General features: G+C 31.6%; 2 protein-coding genes across 3 annotated transcripts; one reads left to right on the plus strand and one right to left on the minus strand.

Annotated features, from left to right (window-relative positions):
* Positions 1 to 6379: 6379 nt before the first annotated feature.
* LOC140884196 (uncharacterized) lies at positions 6380 to 7945 on the plus strand. Its single transcript, XM_073290875.1, has one exon. It carries the CDS (start codon positions 6380 to 6382, stop codon positions 7778 to 7780), a length of 1401 nt encoding a protein of 466 aa, XP_073146976.1. The 3' UTR covers positions 7781 to 7945.
* A 572-nt stretch (positions 7946 to 8517) lies between these two features.
* Positions 8518 to 11756, minus strand: LOC140883390 (uncharacterized). 2 transcript variants are annotated; one of them, XM_073289833.1, is made up of 15 exons: positions 11532 to 11756; positions 11237 to 11385; positions 10908 to 11019; positions 10651 to 10797; positions 10409 to 10513; positions 10234 to 10317; positions 10051 to 10166; positions 9860 to 9961; positions 9662 to 9775; positions 9513 to 9569; positions 9366 to 9432; positions 9172 to 9225; positions 9007 to 9081; positions 8895 to 8930; positions 8518 to 8811 (listed from the first exon to the last, which is right to left on the minus strand). In XM_073289833.1, the coding sequence occupies exons 2-15, from the start codon at positions 11269 to 11271 to the stop codon at positions 8698 to 8700; spliced, it is 1218 nt and encodes a 405-aa protein (XP_073145934.1). In that variant the 5' UTR covers positions 11272 to 11385; positions 11532 to 11756; the 3' UTR covers positions 8518 to 8697. The 2 variants fall into 2 exon arrangements, with proteins under 2 accessions (XP_073145934.1, XP_073145935.1); XM_073289834.1 differs by having other exon boundaries at positions 11237 to 11400.
* Positions 11757 to 21744: the final 9988 nt, after the last annotated feature.

The following is a 21744-nucleotide window of genomic DNA, read 5'->3' on the forward strand; positions in this document are numbered from 1 at the left end:
CAAGAAGTCAAATGAGACGGTTTTACGGATCAATTTTGTGAGACATATATCTCATTCAACTCGATCTATGAAAAATATCATATTTTATGTCAAAAATATTACATTTTTTCATAAATATAAGCTAGGTCGAACTATTTCACGGATATAGATTCGTAAAATCATCTCACATGAAACATATTATGTAACTTTTATTTTGTCTTAGCTTATTTAAGCTATGAAAATTTTAAAAGATTCTCGCAGTTAATTGATACTAGTCGCTCGGACACATACGTTGTGTGTGTAGTATAATACACAAATATTATGTTTGACATTAACATAATATATTTAATTTAAAAAAAATATGGATTTTAAATTGAAGATCAAATCTCGAAATATTTTAATTTTGCGACAATTTTTGAAATTATAGAATCAAAATATTGATTTCATTAATGAAAAAAGAGTTCACTTATGTAATTACTAAATATGTTGCATTAAAAGTGTATTTTAGGCAAATCAAAAGTTCAAACACGATCCCAAGCGTCTGTTCTAATGTATCGAGTTATTATAATATGGGAAAATTGTAAATTTAATCTTATATGTTTGTCACTTTGCGATTTTGGTCCTCTATATTTTCACATTTCAGTTTTAGTTCTGCATGTTTTGATTTTTGGCAATTTCGGTCCTTTTTATTAAAAAATGCTTACGTGGCACTGTACACATCAGCTCCACATCAGCACTGAATTGGTGTCACGTCAGCGCCATGTCGAAAAAAAGACTAAAATTGCCAAAAAAAATAAAGATAGCGGACTAAAACTGAAATCTGAAAATATAAAAGACTGAAATCGTAAGATAACAAACATAAAAGACCAAAAAAGCAATTTTCCCTTATAATATAGGAAAAATATACCATCCATTTAATTTCACAAAACATGATTCATAAAACCGAAAGATTCTATTCTACAATGTAAGCAATATTCCATTGTAGTTGTGTGACCAACAAATGGTCATACATGCATTTCACATGGACTACACATGTAAGCACGTGGAACCCACATGAAATTTGATCGATGGCGGTCTTATGCCCTACAAAGAGATCTCTATACGGGTCGAAAAACCCCATAAAACCCCACACACTCAAGGGATTTGATGTTTATTGTTTAATATGTGGTTCGGAGTCTACATAGCTAGCTCATGGGATTGTTTAAAATCTATACATTATATAAAGGTTGAGCACTACAAACAAACTGTTTTGGTTGATTAGTGACATCAAAATTTTGTTTTACCACATTTGCCTCTCGTAATGTTATCTTCTTTGATATTTAAAATTTAGAATTAAGCTATCAAAAAAACGGTTTTTAAAAATCCAATTGTGAAAAAATTACATGAAATTTTTTTCTTATACAATATTATAAAGGTTGAGCACTACATACAAACTCTTTTGGTTGGTTAGTGACACACCAATTTTTTTTAATACCTTTGCCCTTAGTAATATTATCTTCTTTGAAATTTAAAATTTAAAATTAGGCTATCAAAAAAACGGTTTCTAAAAATCCAATTGTGAGATAATTACATGAAATTTGTTCTTGAAATAAACACGTCTTACACACGCAATGCGTGTGCAACAGACACTAGTATTAAGAATGCACGACACATTGTTTAAGAAATTTCTTGAAAAATTAACTAAAATTAAATAATTAAGATCATGTAAAAACTTTTAAACAAATAGCATCGCCCCATCTAGGGATGTAAATGAACCGAACTGTTCGCGAGCTATTCGGAGCTCGGCTCGTGAAAAAGTTCGTTCGGGCTCGTTCGTTAAGCTTATTGAGCCGAGCCCGAGCTCAATTTTGAGCTCAAAAATTTTAACGAGCCGAGCCTGAGCTTAAGGATGTTCGACTCGTTAGCTCGCGAACATGTTCGTTAATAGGCTCGGAAGCTCGAGCTCGGCTCGTTTAGGTGGCTCGTTAGCTCGGGCTTGGGCTCGGCTCGTTTAATGGCTCGTTAGCTCGGCTCGTTTAATGACTTGTTAGCTCGGCTAGTTTAGTGGCTCGTCATATCGGGCTCGAGCTCGGCTCGTTTAGTGGCTTGCGAGCTCGGGCTTGGACTTGGGATTGGATCGTTAGTGGCTCGTCAGCTTGAGCTCAGGTTCTGGATCGAGCTTGACTCATTTTTTTGGCTTGTGAAAATATATTAATTTATATAGTTTCTCGAACTCGGCTGATTTAGTTATTTATATGTTCATTGAGTAAATTTAAATCTATAATATTTTAAAAATTAAATTAAATATTCCTAGAAAAAACTTGTTTTTTTTAAATAATAAAATTTTGATTTGGATTTGAAATTTATATCAAAGTATTGATATGATATAATAAATTTATTTGTTTTTAAAATATTATTGTAAAAATTATTAATATTGTTTTTACATATATATGCACACGAAACATTTGTTTGAAATTATAAAATTGTGATAACATCATATCAAATTTTCAATTTTAAAACAAAAATTAGTATATTGTAATAAATAAAAAATTGCTGATAAGTGATAACATCTAATCAAATATAAAATAAAATTTTTATATTAGCATATATTTCATTTATATAAATGTTCACGATATGGAGACACAAAATTAACTGAAATAAAAAATTAGTTATAATATTCGATCAAATTTCAAATTGTGAAACCAAATTCATAATTTCATTACAGATAGAATTTATGGATATTTTCACATATATATGGATACAAAAAAGTTAAGTGTAATTAAAAAATAATGATAACATTTAATCAAATTTAAAATTTTTATAGAAAAAATAGATACATTATTATGCATCTATATCGTTTGTGAATATTTTTGCACACAAAAACTAGTTAAAATAAAAAATAGTGACAATATTATATCAAATTTTGAACCAAAAAACATATATTTGATTATGTTTATTTATTTTATTGGTAATTACGTTTTAATAATAATTATATATATATATATATATATATATATTTATATATAAATTTGGTATCGTACGGACAACAATCTTAAGCACTTACATGGACAACAACTGATGTAACACTTTGTACATTCAATCAGTTATTGTTACATGAGTTGTTAACCAACTAGGTGTCTATGATTGTCAAGTAAAAGTTTAAGGTAGAACACAAAATATCTTAAATTTTAATATTTATTAATATTTTTTTATTTTAGATTATAATTTTATGACATACTTCGGGTTATATTAACAAAATAATACAACCATAATCAAATGGAAGGTATATAGGTTTATAATTTATATTGTATTTAGTAATTTTGTTTACAAAAATACATGCGTATATAGCCATGAAAATACAAGAACAATTTTTTTCATTCATTTTATACATTTTCTTTTAATGATATTATTATCTATGTGAAGAAAAAATTAGGTATATATAATTGGGATGAAAAGATTATGATATAAATCATATCACACATTGGTATAATTAAATCATTATATATAATTAAAAGAATTTGTGCAATAATAATATCATTTCATTGGTATAGGTAATAAAAATAAGCTTATCAATTATCAAACAAATTATAAAACCAAATTTTATTATGATTAAAACTTAAAAGTTAAAACTATGAATTCACTCTTGTTAAATAATATGATGTTTATATGTGATCATTAGAATTATTATGTAGAATGATGTTTTAAAACTATGTCACCATATAGGTGTCCATAAATTTGTGGTAGGCTGAAGTTTTTGTTAAAATATTTTCAAAACTTAATTTAATATTTTCAAAAATTTAGTTGCAGACAACGACTTAATACATCATTTGCGAATGAAATAACTCTTCAAAAACAACAACTTATTTTTAGAAATTGTTTTTCATAATTATAATAATTACCGATACGTTAGATACATATAAAATTATAAACGTGTAGTAATTTAAAATTACCGATAATTATAATAACTAATTAAAATTACCGATATTTATAACAACTAATTAAAATTACAAACGTATTTTAAAAAGTGGTCGTCGCATTCAATTTTCTGCTTGCTTATATTACTTTGTGATACTAACTTTATTTTTTATATTGCATGATGATTTTTAATATTTATTAGAGATGATGTTGCGAATAATGTTGGTTGCAGGATGTATTTAATTTTTATTGGAGATGCAGTTTGCACTTTTCTAATGGTTTTTCTAATTTGGGTTTTTTATGTACAATGTAATGATGTTATATTGTTATTGTGTATCGTTGTAATGGACTGTTGCATATGACATACATTTGATAATTAATTTTATAGTTTTATTTATGTTTGTCATTTTTAATTTTTTAAGAAAAATTTAATTTTAGTTTATATAGAGATTTATATTTTGTATTTAAGCTTCACGAGCTCGAAAACGAGCTCGAGCCCGAGCCCAAGCCCACTTAACGAGCCAAAATACGAGCTTGCTTAACGAGCCAGTTAAACGAGCCAACGAGCTTGAAAACGAGCTCGTTTAACGAGCCAAACTCGAGCCATAATACGAGCTTGCTTAACGAGCCAGTTAAACGAGCCAATGAGTTTGAAAACGAGCTCGTTTAACGAGCCAAACTCGAGCCAGACTCGTTTCATATGATAAATGAGCCGAGCCCGAGCCCGAGCCCGAGCCCGAGCCGAGCCCGAGCTTACAAATTCAATAAACGAGCCGAGCCGAGCTTTATTACAAAAGCTCGGCTGGAGCTCGAGCCGAGCCCGAGCCTCCACATATACCAAACGAGCCAAGCCCGAGCCTGATACTGTTCGATTCGGCTCGGCTCGTTTACATCCCTAGCCCCATCTTATTTTTAAAAATTATACAAATATTTTCTTAAGATAAACAAAATAATTCAATATTTTCTTTCCTTACAATGCAACTTTCTTCGCTGCTATCTTTAGGTGCCCGGTTAAATGTTTTCATGTTGATAGAAGGAATCAAAGTCTTGACATCGATCAATCATTCACATAATTCACTGACTGACCCGAACATTCAAATAATTTCATTAATTACATTTATATACCATATAGTACTCTCCATTCTCCAACATCTTGTTCTCACAAATTTCCTCATAATCGAATTTTCCTTTTTCTAACAATTTATTTTAGGAATTTATTTCATAGTAAGATGTTGTATTATTATAAACTAACCAAATACTTTTATAGATTATTTTCGAGGAATTTTTTTATAAATTTGGAATCTAAAAAAAGAAAGAAAGTAATTTTTTTTGAAGACAAAGAAAGAAAGTAATTAAAGTGGACGTTTTATTTCCTTTTCCATCACCAACCATTTTATGTGTTTTTTTAAAGGTGGAACAATTAATCCTTCCCACGGCATCTTTATTCTCCACCAGAACACTCCTATCATCCCCAACTAATCATTTATATAATAATTATATGTTATAAATCCACGGAAGTCTGGGCCACAAACAATTTCCTGTAATATTTTTTTTATTCTATTCAATATTATTACATACATCCATTCTTTCATTGTCGTATATTTAATTGATTTTGACTACATATTTTATTTAGTTTTAAGATTTCGATGAGCCAGATGGAATTTCAGAAATATAATTTCAATTTTTTTTTGAATCAAAAATATAATTTCTATCAATTTTAAAAATATCCATTTTATAGTTTTTATTTTAGTATTTAATATATATTTAAAGGCTCTTTTGTAAAAAAAGAAATAAATTCATGAATCTAAAAAAGTGTGTTAGAGAGATTATATATCAAATCAAAATTAATAAATATTGACGATTCATGACCCTTTGTTTATTTGATAGGACACATTAAATAGTTTTACTATTCAGTATTCACATAATCATACTTTTAATCATTATATGTATTTGTTCACACTTTATATATTTATTATCATTTGAAGATCCTTTTATTTATAATCCACATGTTTTTCTAATTCAATAGCAAGTATTTCTTATGTCAAACAGTTTCATAAATCTATATTTGTGAAACCTATCAATCCAGTTTATGACTACGATGAAAAATAATATTTCGTGCATAAAAATGATATTTTTTTCAACCATTCGAATCAAATATGAAATCATTCAATTGGAGTTTTCGTGTTTCATGAATAATATTTTCTTTTTAAAATTGGAGGAAAACAATGTTCTAGCTCGAGGAAACCATCATATTTTTCATGAATGTGCGCAAATGGAAAAAAAGAAAAGAAAACAAAACAAAACAAAGAAAAAGATAAAAAGAAAAAGCCAAATCAAAAATATTTTAATTTTTATGGAATATAATATATAATATAATACTCACTAAAAACCCACGAAGCAAACGAGTGGTAGCTATTGGTTATTATAACTTTTATAAGCCACTTTGCGATCATCGTAGACCCCAAATAAATAACAAGAGAAAGACTTGTATGTATGTATCACAGAAATGGACTCTCTTCTCTGCGATGAGCTTCTACAAGAAATCTTCCACCGCCTGCGCCCGCCGTCCCACGCCGCCGTCTCCCTTGTCTCCAAGCGCTGGCACCGCCTCCTACGTTCCTCCACCACCTCTCTTTCGCTCTATCTCCCTCCTCCCTATGACCCCACCACCATCGCTTCTTTATCGTCCTTTCTTTCCCAGCACCCATTTCTCGATAATCTTTCTATCGCCACCTCGCCGCTCGCCGTAGTTGGTGACAACCTCTTGCTCTCCGTCTCTGCTTCTTGCCCCAAGCTGCGCAGCCTCCGCTACTTGACCAATCCACTCTCACCCTTCTCTCTGGTTGTTATCTCGACTTCTTGTGCTCGACTTTCTTCTATTTCCATCGCTCTCTCCAGACCCCTTTCTTTACGTTGGCTTCGGTTTTTCAGCGGTCTGAAATGCCTCTCCTTGTATATCACGAACGCTGCATCAGAGCTGGAAGCTTCTGGGGTGGAAGAAAAAATTGATGCTTTTGATGTGGAGTTCTGTTTGGAGAATCTATCTTTATCTGGAATTGTATCCGAGGATCGTGGGCTTGGGTTGCTTTGGAGAAACTGTAAGAACATCAGGAAACTGCACCTCCAGAGCTGTGCGAGTTTGGGAGACTACGCTTCCGTTTCGGGTTTCGTGAAAATCTTGAAGGGTCTTCGAGAGCTGGAGCTGAGGGCTTGTAGGAGTATAGTTGATGGGGTATTGCTGAAAGTGGCGGAACATTGTGTTTCTTTGGATTCTCTGCTGATTTATGATGGTGGCAGCCAAGAGGGTTTGATGCACTTTATTAATCATAGCAAATGCAACTTGAGAAGGCTTGATTTAAGATTGCCTCTCGATCTTGATAACACTCACTTGATTGCTTTGACTGAGAATTTGAATTTCAGGGGTTTGGTAAGTTTAAGGTTGGAAAGTTGCTGTCTTGTTACTGGTGATGGATTGAAAGTTCTCGCGAGGACCGTAGGCGTTAAGCTTGAGGAGCTTGCGCTGGTAAATTGCGATGTGGTGGAGAGAGAATCTGGTTTATTGACCGCTTTAGGACAGGACTTGAAGAGACTGAGGAAATTGGATTTATCTTTTAACGAAACGATGGTTGATAAGGAGCTAACTCTGATGCTCGCTTCATGTAGTTTCTTGATTGAATTGAAACTTAGAGGCTGCCATGGATTGACCGATAAATCTGCGGCTTCGATGGTTAGGAGCTGTGAGAACTTGCAGATTGTTGATATAACTTGCTGTGGGATTGAAATGGAGGGAGTGGAGTTACTTGTGCTAAAATCTAAGCGCTTGAGACAGCTGGAAGTGGAGTCAAACAGACTTTCCGATACCGCCAGGATATCAGCATCTAGTAAATATATTGAGCTTGTGTCTTGATAGCTGATTTGCTTTAGTAAATCTCTGGGAATTGAAATTAAGTACTCTGTTTATTGCTATGTATAGAAGAGGTACACATCTGTGGCCTAATTTATGTAGATATACTTTCTTGTTTAATTGTGTATCATGAAGTGGTAAGCGGATTCTTTATCCTTCAAATAACAATGGTTGTTTCTTGATCATGGTGCAATGTCCTCTACTTTTGGAAGCGAATTCCACATAGCATATTGGTATTTTTCTTTTAGATTTTAGTTCATGATTGGTGATTGTAAGCAAAATTTACTTTGGATCCTTCACCGCATGTTTTGAACTGCAAGGTGTCTACTGAATTTTTTGTATACAGATTGAAAGAATCTATCTTGAAAATGACATGATAACTAAGTCAGCAACGCATCAAGTCATTTCGTTTTCACTTTTTTTTTTTATTTTATTTTTTGGTTGGAGCACATTTTATTTAATTTCATATTCAAGAAGATGAAAGCTTTATTTAACCGAGCCAGACTTGCTTGTATCTATTGATTTGAATACTCGTGGTGCAGAATATTCCATGGTGTCACTGTCATCTTGTTCGATGGTTGCTATTTCACCAGGTCATTGTTTAGAATCTGGGACCGATCTTTTCGGTTCTATTCGCGAAGGGTGCTTGATTTAAGAATGTTACTGTATTGTACAGATTCTCTTGTTCTCTTGTATTTAGAGTTATGAAGGTGGAACAAAATCGACTAGAGTTTGGTATATTTGCATGAGAGTGAAACTGTGGAAGATACTAATTTTGACTTGAATAAAAACTATCAGCCTGGACTACATAAACTTGACTGAACCATATACCAAAGGGGATAAATTAATCGTCAACTAGGAAGAAACATAGAGAGCATGGTCAAGTTATACTTCTGCTACTAATTTCGACCAAAGTTTTGTCATCTAGCCGTTGAGTTCGGTGGATCAATTCCCATTTCCTTATAGTAGGCTTTTTCTGCAGCCGAAAGACGGTCCTGAAACATTGTCCATTCGTGTCCACACCTTTCACGGACCTAAACCAAAAAGGTTTACACAGTCACATGATGAATGAATGAATGAAAAGGCATTTTAGGCCGTACTTAGTTTCTATACATACCCCTTCCCATGGCGCCTTGCCATTCTCGGCCTCACCCTGTTGAAATGAGCGCAAGATCAGAAATTTCACGTGAATAGATTCACCTGACACTTCAGTATCATGTGTAGCGTACCTGGTTTCCAAGTGAAGGAACGGTTTGGTGCACGATCCACTGAGAATCCACAACTCCTATCTTTTCATGAGCCGGCTGGTTTCAAGTAAGACGCAGAAAGCACACTGTTAATCACCAGGAGCAAAGATGGAGTGAACTTAGTCACATAACTTTCTAAAAACTGACCTCCACACATTTCCTAAGCGCAAAATCAAGTCCCCATCCATGGACTAAGTCATTCTGTAACACATGGCATAAATATTTCAGATTTCACTGTCACCAGCGCTCCATGGAGGTTCAAATTCTGGCTGTTTTGTCATTCTTTCTCAACATTTTCGGGTCTCGCCTTATGGAAAAGATAAAACCAAACATTTCTGTACCTGAATCATATGCCAGACACAGCGCCATGCTTCACGAGAGAACACCGGTGCCATGATCTCCACAAATCTATACAGAAAGAAAAACCCTTCTCGGTGAGTTGAACCATGTACAGTATCACAATGCTTATGGCTTATTAATCAACATACGCTGCACATGGCGGCAAATGTGGATCACTGCACCAGCCTGGTCTTTCCTCTGTTTCCCTGTGAAGAGGAATGATTACATTCTAAGTTGTAAAGTTTCAACAATCGTCTGATACAAACCAAATCAATATACACAAGTTTTCTAGTAATACTTGTGAACTTCAGTGTCATTTCGTTTTCGCGTCATCTCCCATGTCATTCCACTATCTGGGGATAAACCGGGCTGCGAAATATCCAAACCATGCATCTTCACGAGTTTTATATACCTGCAGTAAAGACATGTAATTTCAGCGGTAGTTTTTCTTTAGCATCAGCTAAAAGATGGAAAGATATAAGATGTCTCTACTTACTCCTCAAAATCAAAGTCATCCACGCCTAAATCTTCATCCCATATAAAGATATAATCGTATGGTGCCACGATATCTGGGTGCAAAAAGCGCTTCGCGTACCACCTTGTGAGCACGAAAATAATATGATCATACAGTAATCCATTACAGCAGGTAGTGTGGGAGACCATAAAAAGTGTCATCTTTACACTTGCCATTTAGTCTGCTTCCGCACACTCACGTGGATAGCTCTTTTCGACCACTCGAATTCATCCCATTCACTTGTCCGACCATCATAGTGAAATAACAAAATTGTGAAGTTTTCTGTCAACTGTACAGATTCATTAGTCCATGAAACAGAAATGGTAAAATTGGCACTAAATAAAACCCCCCGTCACCTTCTTCACTGCAGCATCAATGTTCATTTTCTGCTCCAATCCAACAGTAAAGGTCATTAGATACCGCGGTTTTATGATCAAATCCTGTGTCAGTGCCATTTGATTTCAAAATTCATGAAGTCATATACTTTTTTTTTAAAAAAAGACTGTATACATTATGGCATCGCGTACCCACCTCGCCGGGAACACCATACAATCTGCGCATATAAAAATCAGACTCGGCTACAACTACACCAGGTGGTAGTCTCTCAGCGCCTCGGGGATTTGTCGCGGCCCATATCTGCATAAAATTATCAGAACAAGTAAGAAAATGAAGGGAAGCAGCAAATGTTCTTCCTCAACCTTGTAGCCAAACAAAAATCAATGTCAAATTAGAGATTTAAACCCCCAGATTTGCATACAAAAGCAAAAGTATACCTTGGTATTGTTAAATCCATGTGAGATTCCTTTATGACCTCTAAGAGAAGACCAGAGATTTAACAGTGCTTGAGTCGGGAGATCAGGGTACTTGTCCTCGACATAGGCAATGTTGATAGAAGGAAAGATTCTTGATTGCAAATGTGCCTGCCGATCGTCAACGTTATTTGAAACAGAACATTTCTTCAAAAGCATTTCACCGAATCGAAACACGGTTGTAACAAATGTATAACAGAGTAAGAGTCGAATCTGCGTGCCTTTGTGGTTGAAAGTGCAGGAAAAGTCACCCCTATGAAGAAGCCAATTATGATCCCCACAAAAGTTGTAACAATTAGCCTCATTGTTTCATTTGTTCTGCTCATTTTCAAGCTGCACCCAAAAGAAACTAACTCAACCACATTACGAAAATCGAATCCAAACCAAAAGGCTGGTACAACAAAATTCAAGAAATGAAAGTTGAATCTTAAAAAGCTCATATGGAAACCAGCGAGCCCACCAGTCCCTGTCCACAAATGAACCTCATGAAATGATTCATTGGTTAAATTGATGTAATGAAACATTCTAGAGATTATGCAAGTAGAAGTACTTGGAAATAACAGTTCTTTTCTTGGGTGGTTCCATAGTAATCACTATCTTTGCTGCAAATCAATGGCGATTTTCGCTCTGCATGTCAGTCCAAGTCAAGTGTTCATTTCTTCAAGATCCATACGCTCGTTCTCACTGATTCCTTCGACCCTGAAACATTAAAATCTTGAAATCGGGATTTAATCTTGGCCACTACTAGAACACAACCCAAGATTCAAACTTTTTCCCCCACCGACAATGAAGTTAAACATCAAGATTCAATAAAGGGTACAAATAGTAGGTAGTTTGACTCTCACCTTTCGCGATCCAGAGATTCAAATCACATTCGCCATAATCCCATTGGTCCAAGTATTTTTTCGAACATGAACAAACGGGTCCAGGCTTCTGATTGTCGGAAGTAATGAAGCCGCAATAATGAGACTAGAGCACACAAAAAAGAAAAGGATGGAATCTTTTTCACTTCACTGTGGACCGAGTTTCAATGGTGACAAATGGCGGATTCAGCGCTCAAATTATGGAAGAAAAAGTTGGTCTTCACGAGTGTCAGAAACAAACGCAGATCTATGCTGTCTCGTGCAATGTCAACGAATCTTGAACTCTTTATCTTTATATTATTATACGTGTCTATTTTAAAATTTCAGAACTTTTTTCTAAACTGAGACAGGGACAGCCAAGAAATGTCCCAAAATAACATGCATTTTAAAATGACAATGAATAAATCTCGTGCAATAATGGCATGACAAGTCTATTTTGGCCACTGTTATTTATAAGTGAACAGGAAAGTATATTAAATAGAAGGAAAAAAAAACTGTATTTTCTTCTTATATGTGTACCTTTTTTACAATTTTTGACTTTTTGTCTCTTATGTTATCATATTTAAGTCTTAAACTCTTTTAATTTTTGATATATAGTTTTAAATATTTTTCATTGAAAATGTTTCATATGTCGCTGCACACTATTTGTTTAATATCACCGTTGATGATATGATAAAAATTATATCCTATCTTTATTTATATTTTATTATTTTAGATATATATTAAAATATTGTATGGATCTGCATGAATTCAGTATTTTAGTTGTTTTATATATGGATTGAAACTCTCTTTCTATAAATAAAAGACCTCTAACCTTTATTACGGTACTTTTTCTACAAGTCTTACATGTCTTTTATATGTTTTTACATGCTTACCTACGCCTCTCATACTTTTTCTACACGTTTTACATAAGTTTTTTACACGTCTTTACACGCTTTCTATTCCTTGCAATTTTCATACCTCGTCTATTGAATCTCATACTGACTTGAGCGTCGGAGTGGCTTCGCCTCCGGACGAGCCATCTCACATGTTTTTTTATACACAAAAATATTTTGGGATAATTCACATCGGTTCATTGAAGAAATTGGCTCGTTAATTACTGGTTCGAGGTAACTTATTTGATGCGAAATTTTTGAACGCATCAAACTTCATTGTTACGTGATTTTCGTTCGCAAATGTACAATGTCAAGTTTTAATATAGGAGTTAAGTCTAAGTTGATCCCACATAAGATGAATACAATGATATTTATATTAAATATGTGTAACTAATAAAATCTCAATCCTATTTAGAGCTACGAAAATGAAATGATTTTGATTAACTAAAGAATTCCGACAAATTAAATTAAATAACAAGGAATTCGCAAGACGAAATATCAATGAGAATAAATTCTATTATTATAGAGTTCAACTTCACTTGACTATCCACCAGTATTAATTTCTATTGAATTTTTAATTATAAATTCTTCTAGTTTATTAGCCAAGAACCCAAATATTTCCTATGCCATTTCCCAAGTGAGAGTAGAAATTCGTATCTAACATTAAACTCAATATTTCTATCAAAGTTTGAATATTAAATCCGGTAAACAACACAACAATTCTTTCAATGACTTTTAATAGAGTTATATGCATTCCGAACAATACAAACACTAATAATGTATTTTTCTATGTCGTATTCAAAATTCTTTCCCGAGTGATGAATTCTAAACAATAAACCATTCAATCCATGATCAATAAATTAAAAGCATTAAGAACAGGAAAACACAGATAAACTATACAAAAAATTCAAATATATAAATCAACACATCAAAATAATGGGTTCAAGTCAAGATCAATCTACCATCTAGACTAAAAGTTTAATTCATGACGAATTTGAAAATAAAACTAAGCAGGTTCTTCCAAATGTTCATCAAAACAAAACTATAGAATAAAAGAGTAATAAGAACGAAGTTAGAATAAGCTTCTCCATCCTCGGATGTTGCCGTCTTCCGACTTTGTACCGAGTTCTCTTGCTCTTGTGTGCGCCAAAAGTCTCCCAACTGTCTTATCTGCTGCAAACCCTCTATATCCCTCCAAAAAGACGCCCAAAATTCCTTTTTAAACCCACACGAAAAGTTTCGAATTTTCAAACACTTCGCAGCGCAGATGCGCTCTAAGACAGCGCAACTGCTTCGTAAAAATTATGGGTCTAGCGTATAGAGGTGTCAAAATGGGCTAGGCCCATCAGGTTGATCCGCCCCGCCATACAAAATAAATGGGTTTGGTTGGCCATTTCCCAACCTGCCTTAAAGATGGGCTGGCCTGCACCGCCCCGTCTAACGGTGGGTTGCGGGTTGGCCCGTCAAAATCCACCAAATTACATGTAAGCCCGCCAAGATGCCCTGCCAGCCTAAAAGGTGGGCCGACCCGCCTCGCGTTGCCTAATGGTGGGTTGCAACAGGTCGCGGGCAGGTCCGCCCCGCCATTCCGTTTTGACACTTCTACTAGCGTAGAGGCACTAGACTGGCGTAGAGGCGCTATCCGTCTTCTTCATTTTATTATTATTTTTTACTTGAATTTCGATCTTTCTTCCATCTCTTCGTTCTCTCTATGCCTCTTTTCCACTCGATTTCAATTTTCACCAGTATTTTTTCTAAACAAAAAATGATTGTTACCTAAACTCCTGCAAATGACAAAAACAAACACAAACACGCATAATATCGCTCGATACATAACAAAAGACAAATTAAATCATATAAGATATAAGTAAAACATTACACTTATCAGTCATATCGAAAAAAATGACTAAAACTGTAATAAAAAAAATTGAAAATGAACTTTGACTACATAAAAAACCAAATTAATCATAAAAAAATAAGCATACAAAACCAAAAATACAAAAAAGTAGAATGTAAATAACATATCAACATTAATAATCTATTTTAAAGCCATGACTTTAAAATGAAGTGATGTAATAGTTTTTTTTTTTTTATAGTTAAGTGATGTAATAGTTAATGAGTTAGTTATGGAGTGAAACGAAAAGTAAATGGAGCGTAAATATCATTAATAATCTATTTTGAAGCCATTACTTTAAAATGAAACTTTCACTTCGTATGTATATCCAAAGTCTCACTCTTCAATATTACGATTGAAAATTTGTATATTTTAGTTCCATAAAAAAATATGGAATAAACAAAAATCCTTTTCACAAAAATATCGTTTGTCTATAAATTTATATGTATTTTATTTTGACGGCAAATCTATATGTATTTTCTGTAAAATAAAAAAGATGAAGTTTGGTCTTAATTATTTGTAAAAACTTACTTCCAGAAAAATAATAAACAAAAAACTTTTCATAAGCATTTGAAAAAATATAAATAAATAAACATTTCATAAACAAAAAATAAGATACTTCTCCAAGCATTCACATTTCACCAAAATTCCACCCCATTTACATATTTTCATTTATTTTCATTAAATTTTAATGTCAAAATTTTACTGGTCTGATAATTTTACGATCCAAACTATTTTTGGATGTTCATATTATTTATAAATTTTTGTACACGTTATGTATTTCCATTTTATATTTCTTAGACTTACAATGTTTAAATTATATTTCTATATTTCCTAATTAAAAATATTTATGAACATGAAATTAACCACTTTAATAATTGGTCATTTTATTTTATTTTAAAAAACAAGATAAGTTACAAATAACAATCAAACTTGACCATGTTACGGTTTTTTTCAGTAATCTATATATATAAACAGAATAGTCTTCCAAAAAAAGTAACTAACAATTTTTCCGCCTAAAAATCAATACTAAAAATGGAAAGATAATTAATGATAGAAAAATAATAAATTATTGTGAAAAATATTAATTATTGAAAACTATTTGACACATATAACCAGACAAAATAAATGAATGTCTTCTTGGATTTTTTATAAATGTTCAAACTATTTATCAATTTTTTTTAAAAAAATAATAATAATAGTGTTTAAATAATATATAAATTAAATTTTATAATTTAATATGAGCTAAATAATTCTAGGATTTTTATGCTAAAATATATATATAAATAATAGTAATAGAGTTTAAATAACATATAATTAAATTTTAAATTTTAATATGATTTAAATAATCAAAGGATTCTTTTGCTAAAAAAATATTTACAAAATAACAAATTTTCTCAATATTTATAATTTTTTACATCAATATTTAAAAATAAACAGCAAATAAATTCATAATTAAATGTTAATAAAAATAAATTTTTTAAAAATAAAATGTTAATCAATTCCTTGAAAATAAAATTTTATATTTATGTGTTTATATTTATTATAATATATCATTTATTTTGGTCATCATTTTGAATTTTATTTTTAAAAAATATTTCTTTTGTAAAATTTTGAAAAATAAAATAATATAGATTTTTAAAATTAATTTATAATTTATTTTTATCAGTAACTAATCTACTCACTCAAAGAAAATATATATATATATATATATATATATAATATAGATTTTTAAAATTAATTTATAATTTATTTTTATCAGTAACTAATCTACTCACTCAAAGAAAATATATATATATATATATATATATATATATATATATATATATATATAGAAATGATATGGTGAGCAACCGCCGTGAGCATCTGCTGATGTGTCACTCACCTATTGGATGTGCATGATGACACGTCAGCAGGTGCTCAGATGGGTGCTCACGGTAGTTGCTTACCATATCATTTTTTTATATATATATATATATATATATAATTTTTTTGAACTGTATTTATAAATTATTTTATAGAATGCAAGTATGACGTAATTAATAATATAAATAAAAAGTGCTATTAATTATGGTGCCAGAATATCAAAAGTCATCATATAAATTTAGACTTTAAAATGCATGGTACAAGTTCCAAAAAATTAATATCTTTACTATATTATAATTGATAAACCATTAGAGTAACTAACTTTTGTCATTTTAATAGATTTTCAAATTTATCCTTATAATTTTTTCAAATATATTCAATGATTATAAGGTAAAAATGTAATTTAGAATTAAAAAACTCTCACATCTTATCCCACTACCTTAATTTTTAATTATTATTTTTATAAAATTATATTATGTGCACATTCAATGCATGTGCTTATGTACTAGTATATAAGAAAGAATGTCATGTAATATTTCAAAAAATATATATAGATATGAATGCATAAATTCAAATTGATATTTTACAATTAAAAATACATATATTCTTATGCATAAAAATATGTAATAAAATAACAAAAGTAAATTTGTGTCAAAATAACAATTTAATGAAATAAATAAATATCAAGGTATATCTTAACATATAAAACATGAAATATTATTAGAAAAAAATAAATGCAAAATAAAAAAATATGAGGTACTGTACTTGAGTTTTATCTCAAATAACATAAATATTTTATAATAAAATTTAAATTTTGAATATTAATTATATTAGAATGATAATTTTAAATGTGTAATATTCTGTGAAACGGTATCATCCGTGAAACGGGTCAATCCTACCCATATTTATGATAATAAGTTATATTTTTGGTATAAAATGTAATATTTTTTAATAGATAATCCATATAAGAGACTCATCTAAAAAATGACCCTTGAGATCATCTCATAAGAATTTTTGTCATTTTAAATAGTTAATGAAAATTTACGAATTTTAATTATAATCACATACAATTACATACCGTGCATGACACGGGTGAGACACGAGTTCCCATATAATAATCAAAAACTATATTATGATGAACTTGTTTGGATTTCCAATCAGATACATTTTTTGACGCACAATCTTTTGGTAGTACGTACTTCATTCTTTAAAGATAACTGATGTTTTGATTTAAATTATCTTTTTTGCGTGGTCTTTGATCCAATATTAATGTGTCAACAAAAGTCTTTAAAATTTAAATATATTTCTTCTATCGTGCAAGCAAAGTCATGTTTTCACAAACATTAGTTAATGCATAAGCCTGACATTGGTTGCTTTTGTAAGATATATAGGCGAAGGATTACTGAACATCATCATGGGTACGTCATCTAATGGTGGATGTTGTGAAGTAATTCACCCGAAGAATGGGTGTTTCGACAATCATCATATTAAAAGTTAACTTTAAATTTTATTTGATAAAAAAAACTATTTTAAATTTTTTACAATCTTATTTTTATGTATATTTAAAATTATTAGATTAAATATCATATCACTAATAACATTATTATTTTATTGAATATTTGTTGGATGTTTATATATATATATATATATATATATATATATATATATATATATATATATATGAAACAAAACACCTTTAAATTAAATTTTGTTTCATAATAAAAAATATTTTTTTTTAAAAAAAATTTATCGTATTTTTATAAAAAAAGTAAAAAATTAAATGTTGTAAAAAGACTATTTTGATTTTTGTTTTTTATTCAATCAATTTTTTTTTTTATATTTTCAAATTTTTAGTTTAACTTGTAGATGAGTTTTATTTACCAACTGAAGTATCTTTTATTCTACTCAGTTTTTCATTCCCTATAACCAGATTCAACTCCTCCATAATTTTTTTACAGTAAGCAGTGGAACATCGTGTAAATATTATCTTGCCACTTTTCATCGACTCAACATCATCACATATTTCTTCCTCATCAGCCATTTCTAATATTTCAAAATCATTACAAAATATTTTCATTATAAAAATAACAGAATGGAATATTGCATGAAAAAGAACAAAAACGTGAAATTTGAGAACAATTGGGTACTTATGTACAAAAAATTGTCATTTGTCTTCAACAATAGAATACTATCAAATATATATTCAAAAAAAATCAAAACCATCATATTTCATAACAATATACCTATAACATTCATTTACCAAAATTGATCCATTTTCACCAAGATATACTTCAAAAACAAATTCAAGAACAAAACCCTACAAATTGGGGATAAAATATTTAAACTGAGGAACTGTCAAAAACAAATACGAAACTTATGAATAATGATGCAAATATTTCAAAAAATATATGCAAACAAGAACGGTAGCAACACATTTGACCTACAAAACCCTAAAAATAAGGGAAACACATAAATATTAAAGATTCATACAATGGAGACCCAAATCACTCCTCTAAACAATAAATTTTCTCAGATACTCGAGACAAATCATATATAGTTGTCGATTTCAAAAATGGAAAACAGGATTCATCTATTTTCGATTTCTTCGATTTCTTCACAGTGCCCGATTTCTTTCTTTTCTCACTCCACGAGCTCCTTCAACTGACTTATATTTTGAATGTCTGCTTCGTCTCGTCATCGGTGCCATTTTCTGAGATGAAAATCTTGTCGCCAAAGATCACCGTTTTCCTTGCGAGAAGAATCGGTTGGGTGAGGGAAGGAAACCACCGATCGTCCCTATTTTTTGGTTTTTTATTTGAAAATTAAGAGTAAGTGACATCTTGGTAAATTGTCCAAAATAGGGAGTTGAAACAAAAAACAAGATTTTGTCAGGGATTGGGAACAAAGTATTTCTGAAACAGGGACTGAGGAGAGATACAAGTTTACTTTTAGGGATTTATCACAAATTTCCCATATATTATTTGTATTTTTTAATTTTATGATATATATTTACTATTTTCGAAAATGTCTTTTGGGTGGGAAAATTTGTTTTATTTCTATTTAGGGGACTTTATATATATATATATATATATATATATATATATATAAAATATAGAATATAGATACAGGCGAAGGATTAATGAACATCATAATCTGTACGTCATCTAATTAGGGGTGTTCATCGGTCGGTTCGGTTTTAATTTGTCTAATTTTGGTTCGGTTTTTCAGTTTATAAAAAATGTAATCCGAAGTCAAACCGTTCTACTTCGGTTCGGCTCGATTTTTGTACTATAATGGACCGGTTTATACGGTTCGGTTTGGTCGGTTTGATCATTAATAATACAAAACACAATAAAAAAAACATAAATTTCATCCAACATGTAATTTAAATATCTTAACACACAACTTAAAGTTATAGTCATATAGTGAAGAAACAAAAAAATAACAAATAATACAAGGACATCCACAAATGAGGCTCTCCTTGGGTCATGATCAATGTCTTCCTCATACGACTTAGAAAATTTGAGGCACAAGACATTACAAGACAAACACTTGAGTGATAGTTCTCACAATTTCTATGGATTGAAAACTCCTCTCCACTTGTGTCATGCAGCGTATTATAGAATCTTGGAGCATGTTAACAAGGACATGCTTATTTGTGCCGTAAATCAAACAAATTATTTTTCATATTTATGAGATTGTTCCTAATACATGTCATTTTGATCCAAAGTTATTTCCACTAGGGGAATGTGATCCTCATGACCCACAATATTTTTTCTACAATCGAAACTTATTGTTCTCGATTGAATCGAATTTATCCCATCCTTGGGCACTAGTTGTGTTCGATCTCGCAGTCACGTGTTCTTAAAGATGAGTGAAATTAGAGAAAATGATAGTCCTCAAATTGTTGTATTAGATGAGAAAAAATCACATGAAACAACTCACTAGTGTGGAACTTGGAAAATATACCCCTATTGTATACATTGGGTGGCAATGGACATCCACAAATGAGGCTCTCCTTGGGTCATGATCAATGTCTTCCTCTTACGACTTATACAAAGTGAGGCACAAGACATTACAAGACAAACACTTGAGTGATAGTTCTCACAATTTCTATGGATTGAAAACTCCTCCCCACTTGTGTCATGCAGCGCATTATAGAATCTTGGAGCATGTTAACAAGGACATGCTTACTTGTGCCGTAAATCAAACAAATTATTCTTCATATTTTTGAGATTGTTCCTAATACATGACATTTTGATCCAAATCCATTTCCACTAGGGGATTGTGATCCTCATGACCGAGAACACATTGTTCTCGATTGAATCAAATTTATCCCATCCTTGGGCACTAGTTGTGCTCGATCTCGCAGTCACGTGTTCTTAAAGATGAGTGGAATTAGAGTAAATGATAATCCTCAAATTGTTGTATTAGATGAGAAAAAATCATGATCAATGTCTTCCTCCTACATCTTAGACAAAGTGGGGCACAAGACATTATAAGACAAACACTTGGGTGATGGTTCTCACAATCTCTATGGATTGAAAACTCCTAATACAAATTTAGTTCAAGTCCATTAATCGCACCACGCAAGAGATTATCCCAATGATTAAAGATATTATTCTTAATATGTGATAATTTATTCCTAAATTGAATTGTATAAAATATGAAGCTACTCGAACTTGTTTCATCCCAAATGGAGTTTTAGAAAATAATATAAACATACTTACGAACTATTGTATTTCCATCAATCACAAAAGCTTACAGAGACAGTTAATCAAAGTTGTTTTTGAGCAATCCCCTTGCATTTGATAAAATACTTGCAGCCAGTCGAGCACATTATGTGTCCATCTTCACTGTATTCTGATATTCACACATCTTAGCTAAGTCACGGGCTAGACACTCTACCCACATGCATGCAAAAACACCGCAATCAAGTGATTCACCTTGATGACGCGTACATTCTCTCAACACATTAGAGTCGGATATGACAAAATTTGAATGATGACGAACCCAACCAACCAAAAAACGTGACTTCAAAGATAAACATTATTAAAAAAAACTTTCTTACAAATCACATAACACACAATAAAAACTCACCAAAGTTCCACACGCTCCTAAGCTGAAAGAATCGGAAAGTGGATTCCACATTTTGAATATCCCTTCTTTAGCATGAAAATACCAGCAGAAACCAATGCACTCTGCTATTAATTTGGAAAGTGAGGTATTTGAATCTATTGAACAAATATCCGTTAATTTTCTGAAAACAAAACTTAGAGGCAGCAAAGAGTCCCGCAAAAAAGGATTCGTATTCATTGTTCTTGTAATGACCACACCCTCTGCATCTGCCATCATCTAGGCTCAGCTCTGGGTGGGTCAACTCATGTCTTCTCCCACCTGGATGAGGAGTTTTTGCCCTCCTCAGGGTTTGAACTTGCACTACCAAGTATATATGCAAATTCAACTCAACCCTGATACCACTTGAGGCAGTAGTGAGTCCCGCAAAAAAAGAGTCGTAGTCATTGTTCTTGTATTTTATTTTAGTGTGCATCCCTTCCCC

This window comes from Henckelia pumila, chromosome 2, assembly GCF_033568475.1.
Source record: "Henckelia pumila isolate YLH828 chromosome 2, ASM3356847v2, whole genome shotgun sequence".
In the NCBI taxonomy this organism is placed as follows: Eukaryota; Viridiplantae; Streptophyta; class Magnoliopsida; order Lamiales; family Gesneriaceae; genus Henckelia; species Henckelia pumila.

What these genes read in the sequence shown, in the direction of transcription:
- LOC140884196 (XM_073290875.1), top strand. Translation starts at nt 6,380, where the DNA reads ATGGACTCTCTTCTCTGCGATGAGCTTCTACAAGAAATCTTCCACCGC.
- LOC140883390 (XM_073289833.1), bottom strand. Translation starts at nt 11,271, where the DNA reads ATGGAACCACCCAAGAAAAGAACTGTTATTTCCAA. An exon ending in AAAAGAACTGTTATTTCCAA is followed by an intron (nt 11,020 to 11,236) that starts GTACTTCTACTT and finishes TTTTGGGTGCAG; the next exon opens with CTTGAAAATGAGCAGAACAA. An exon ending in CGCTTAGGAAATGTGTGGAG is followed by an intron (nt 9,082 to 9,171) that starts GTCAGTTTTTAG and finishes ACTTGAAACCAG; the next exon opens with CCGGCTCATGAAAAGATAGG.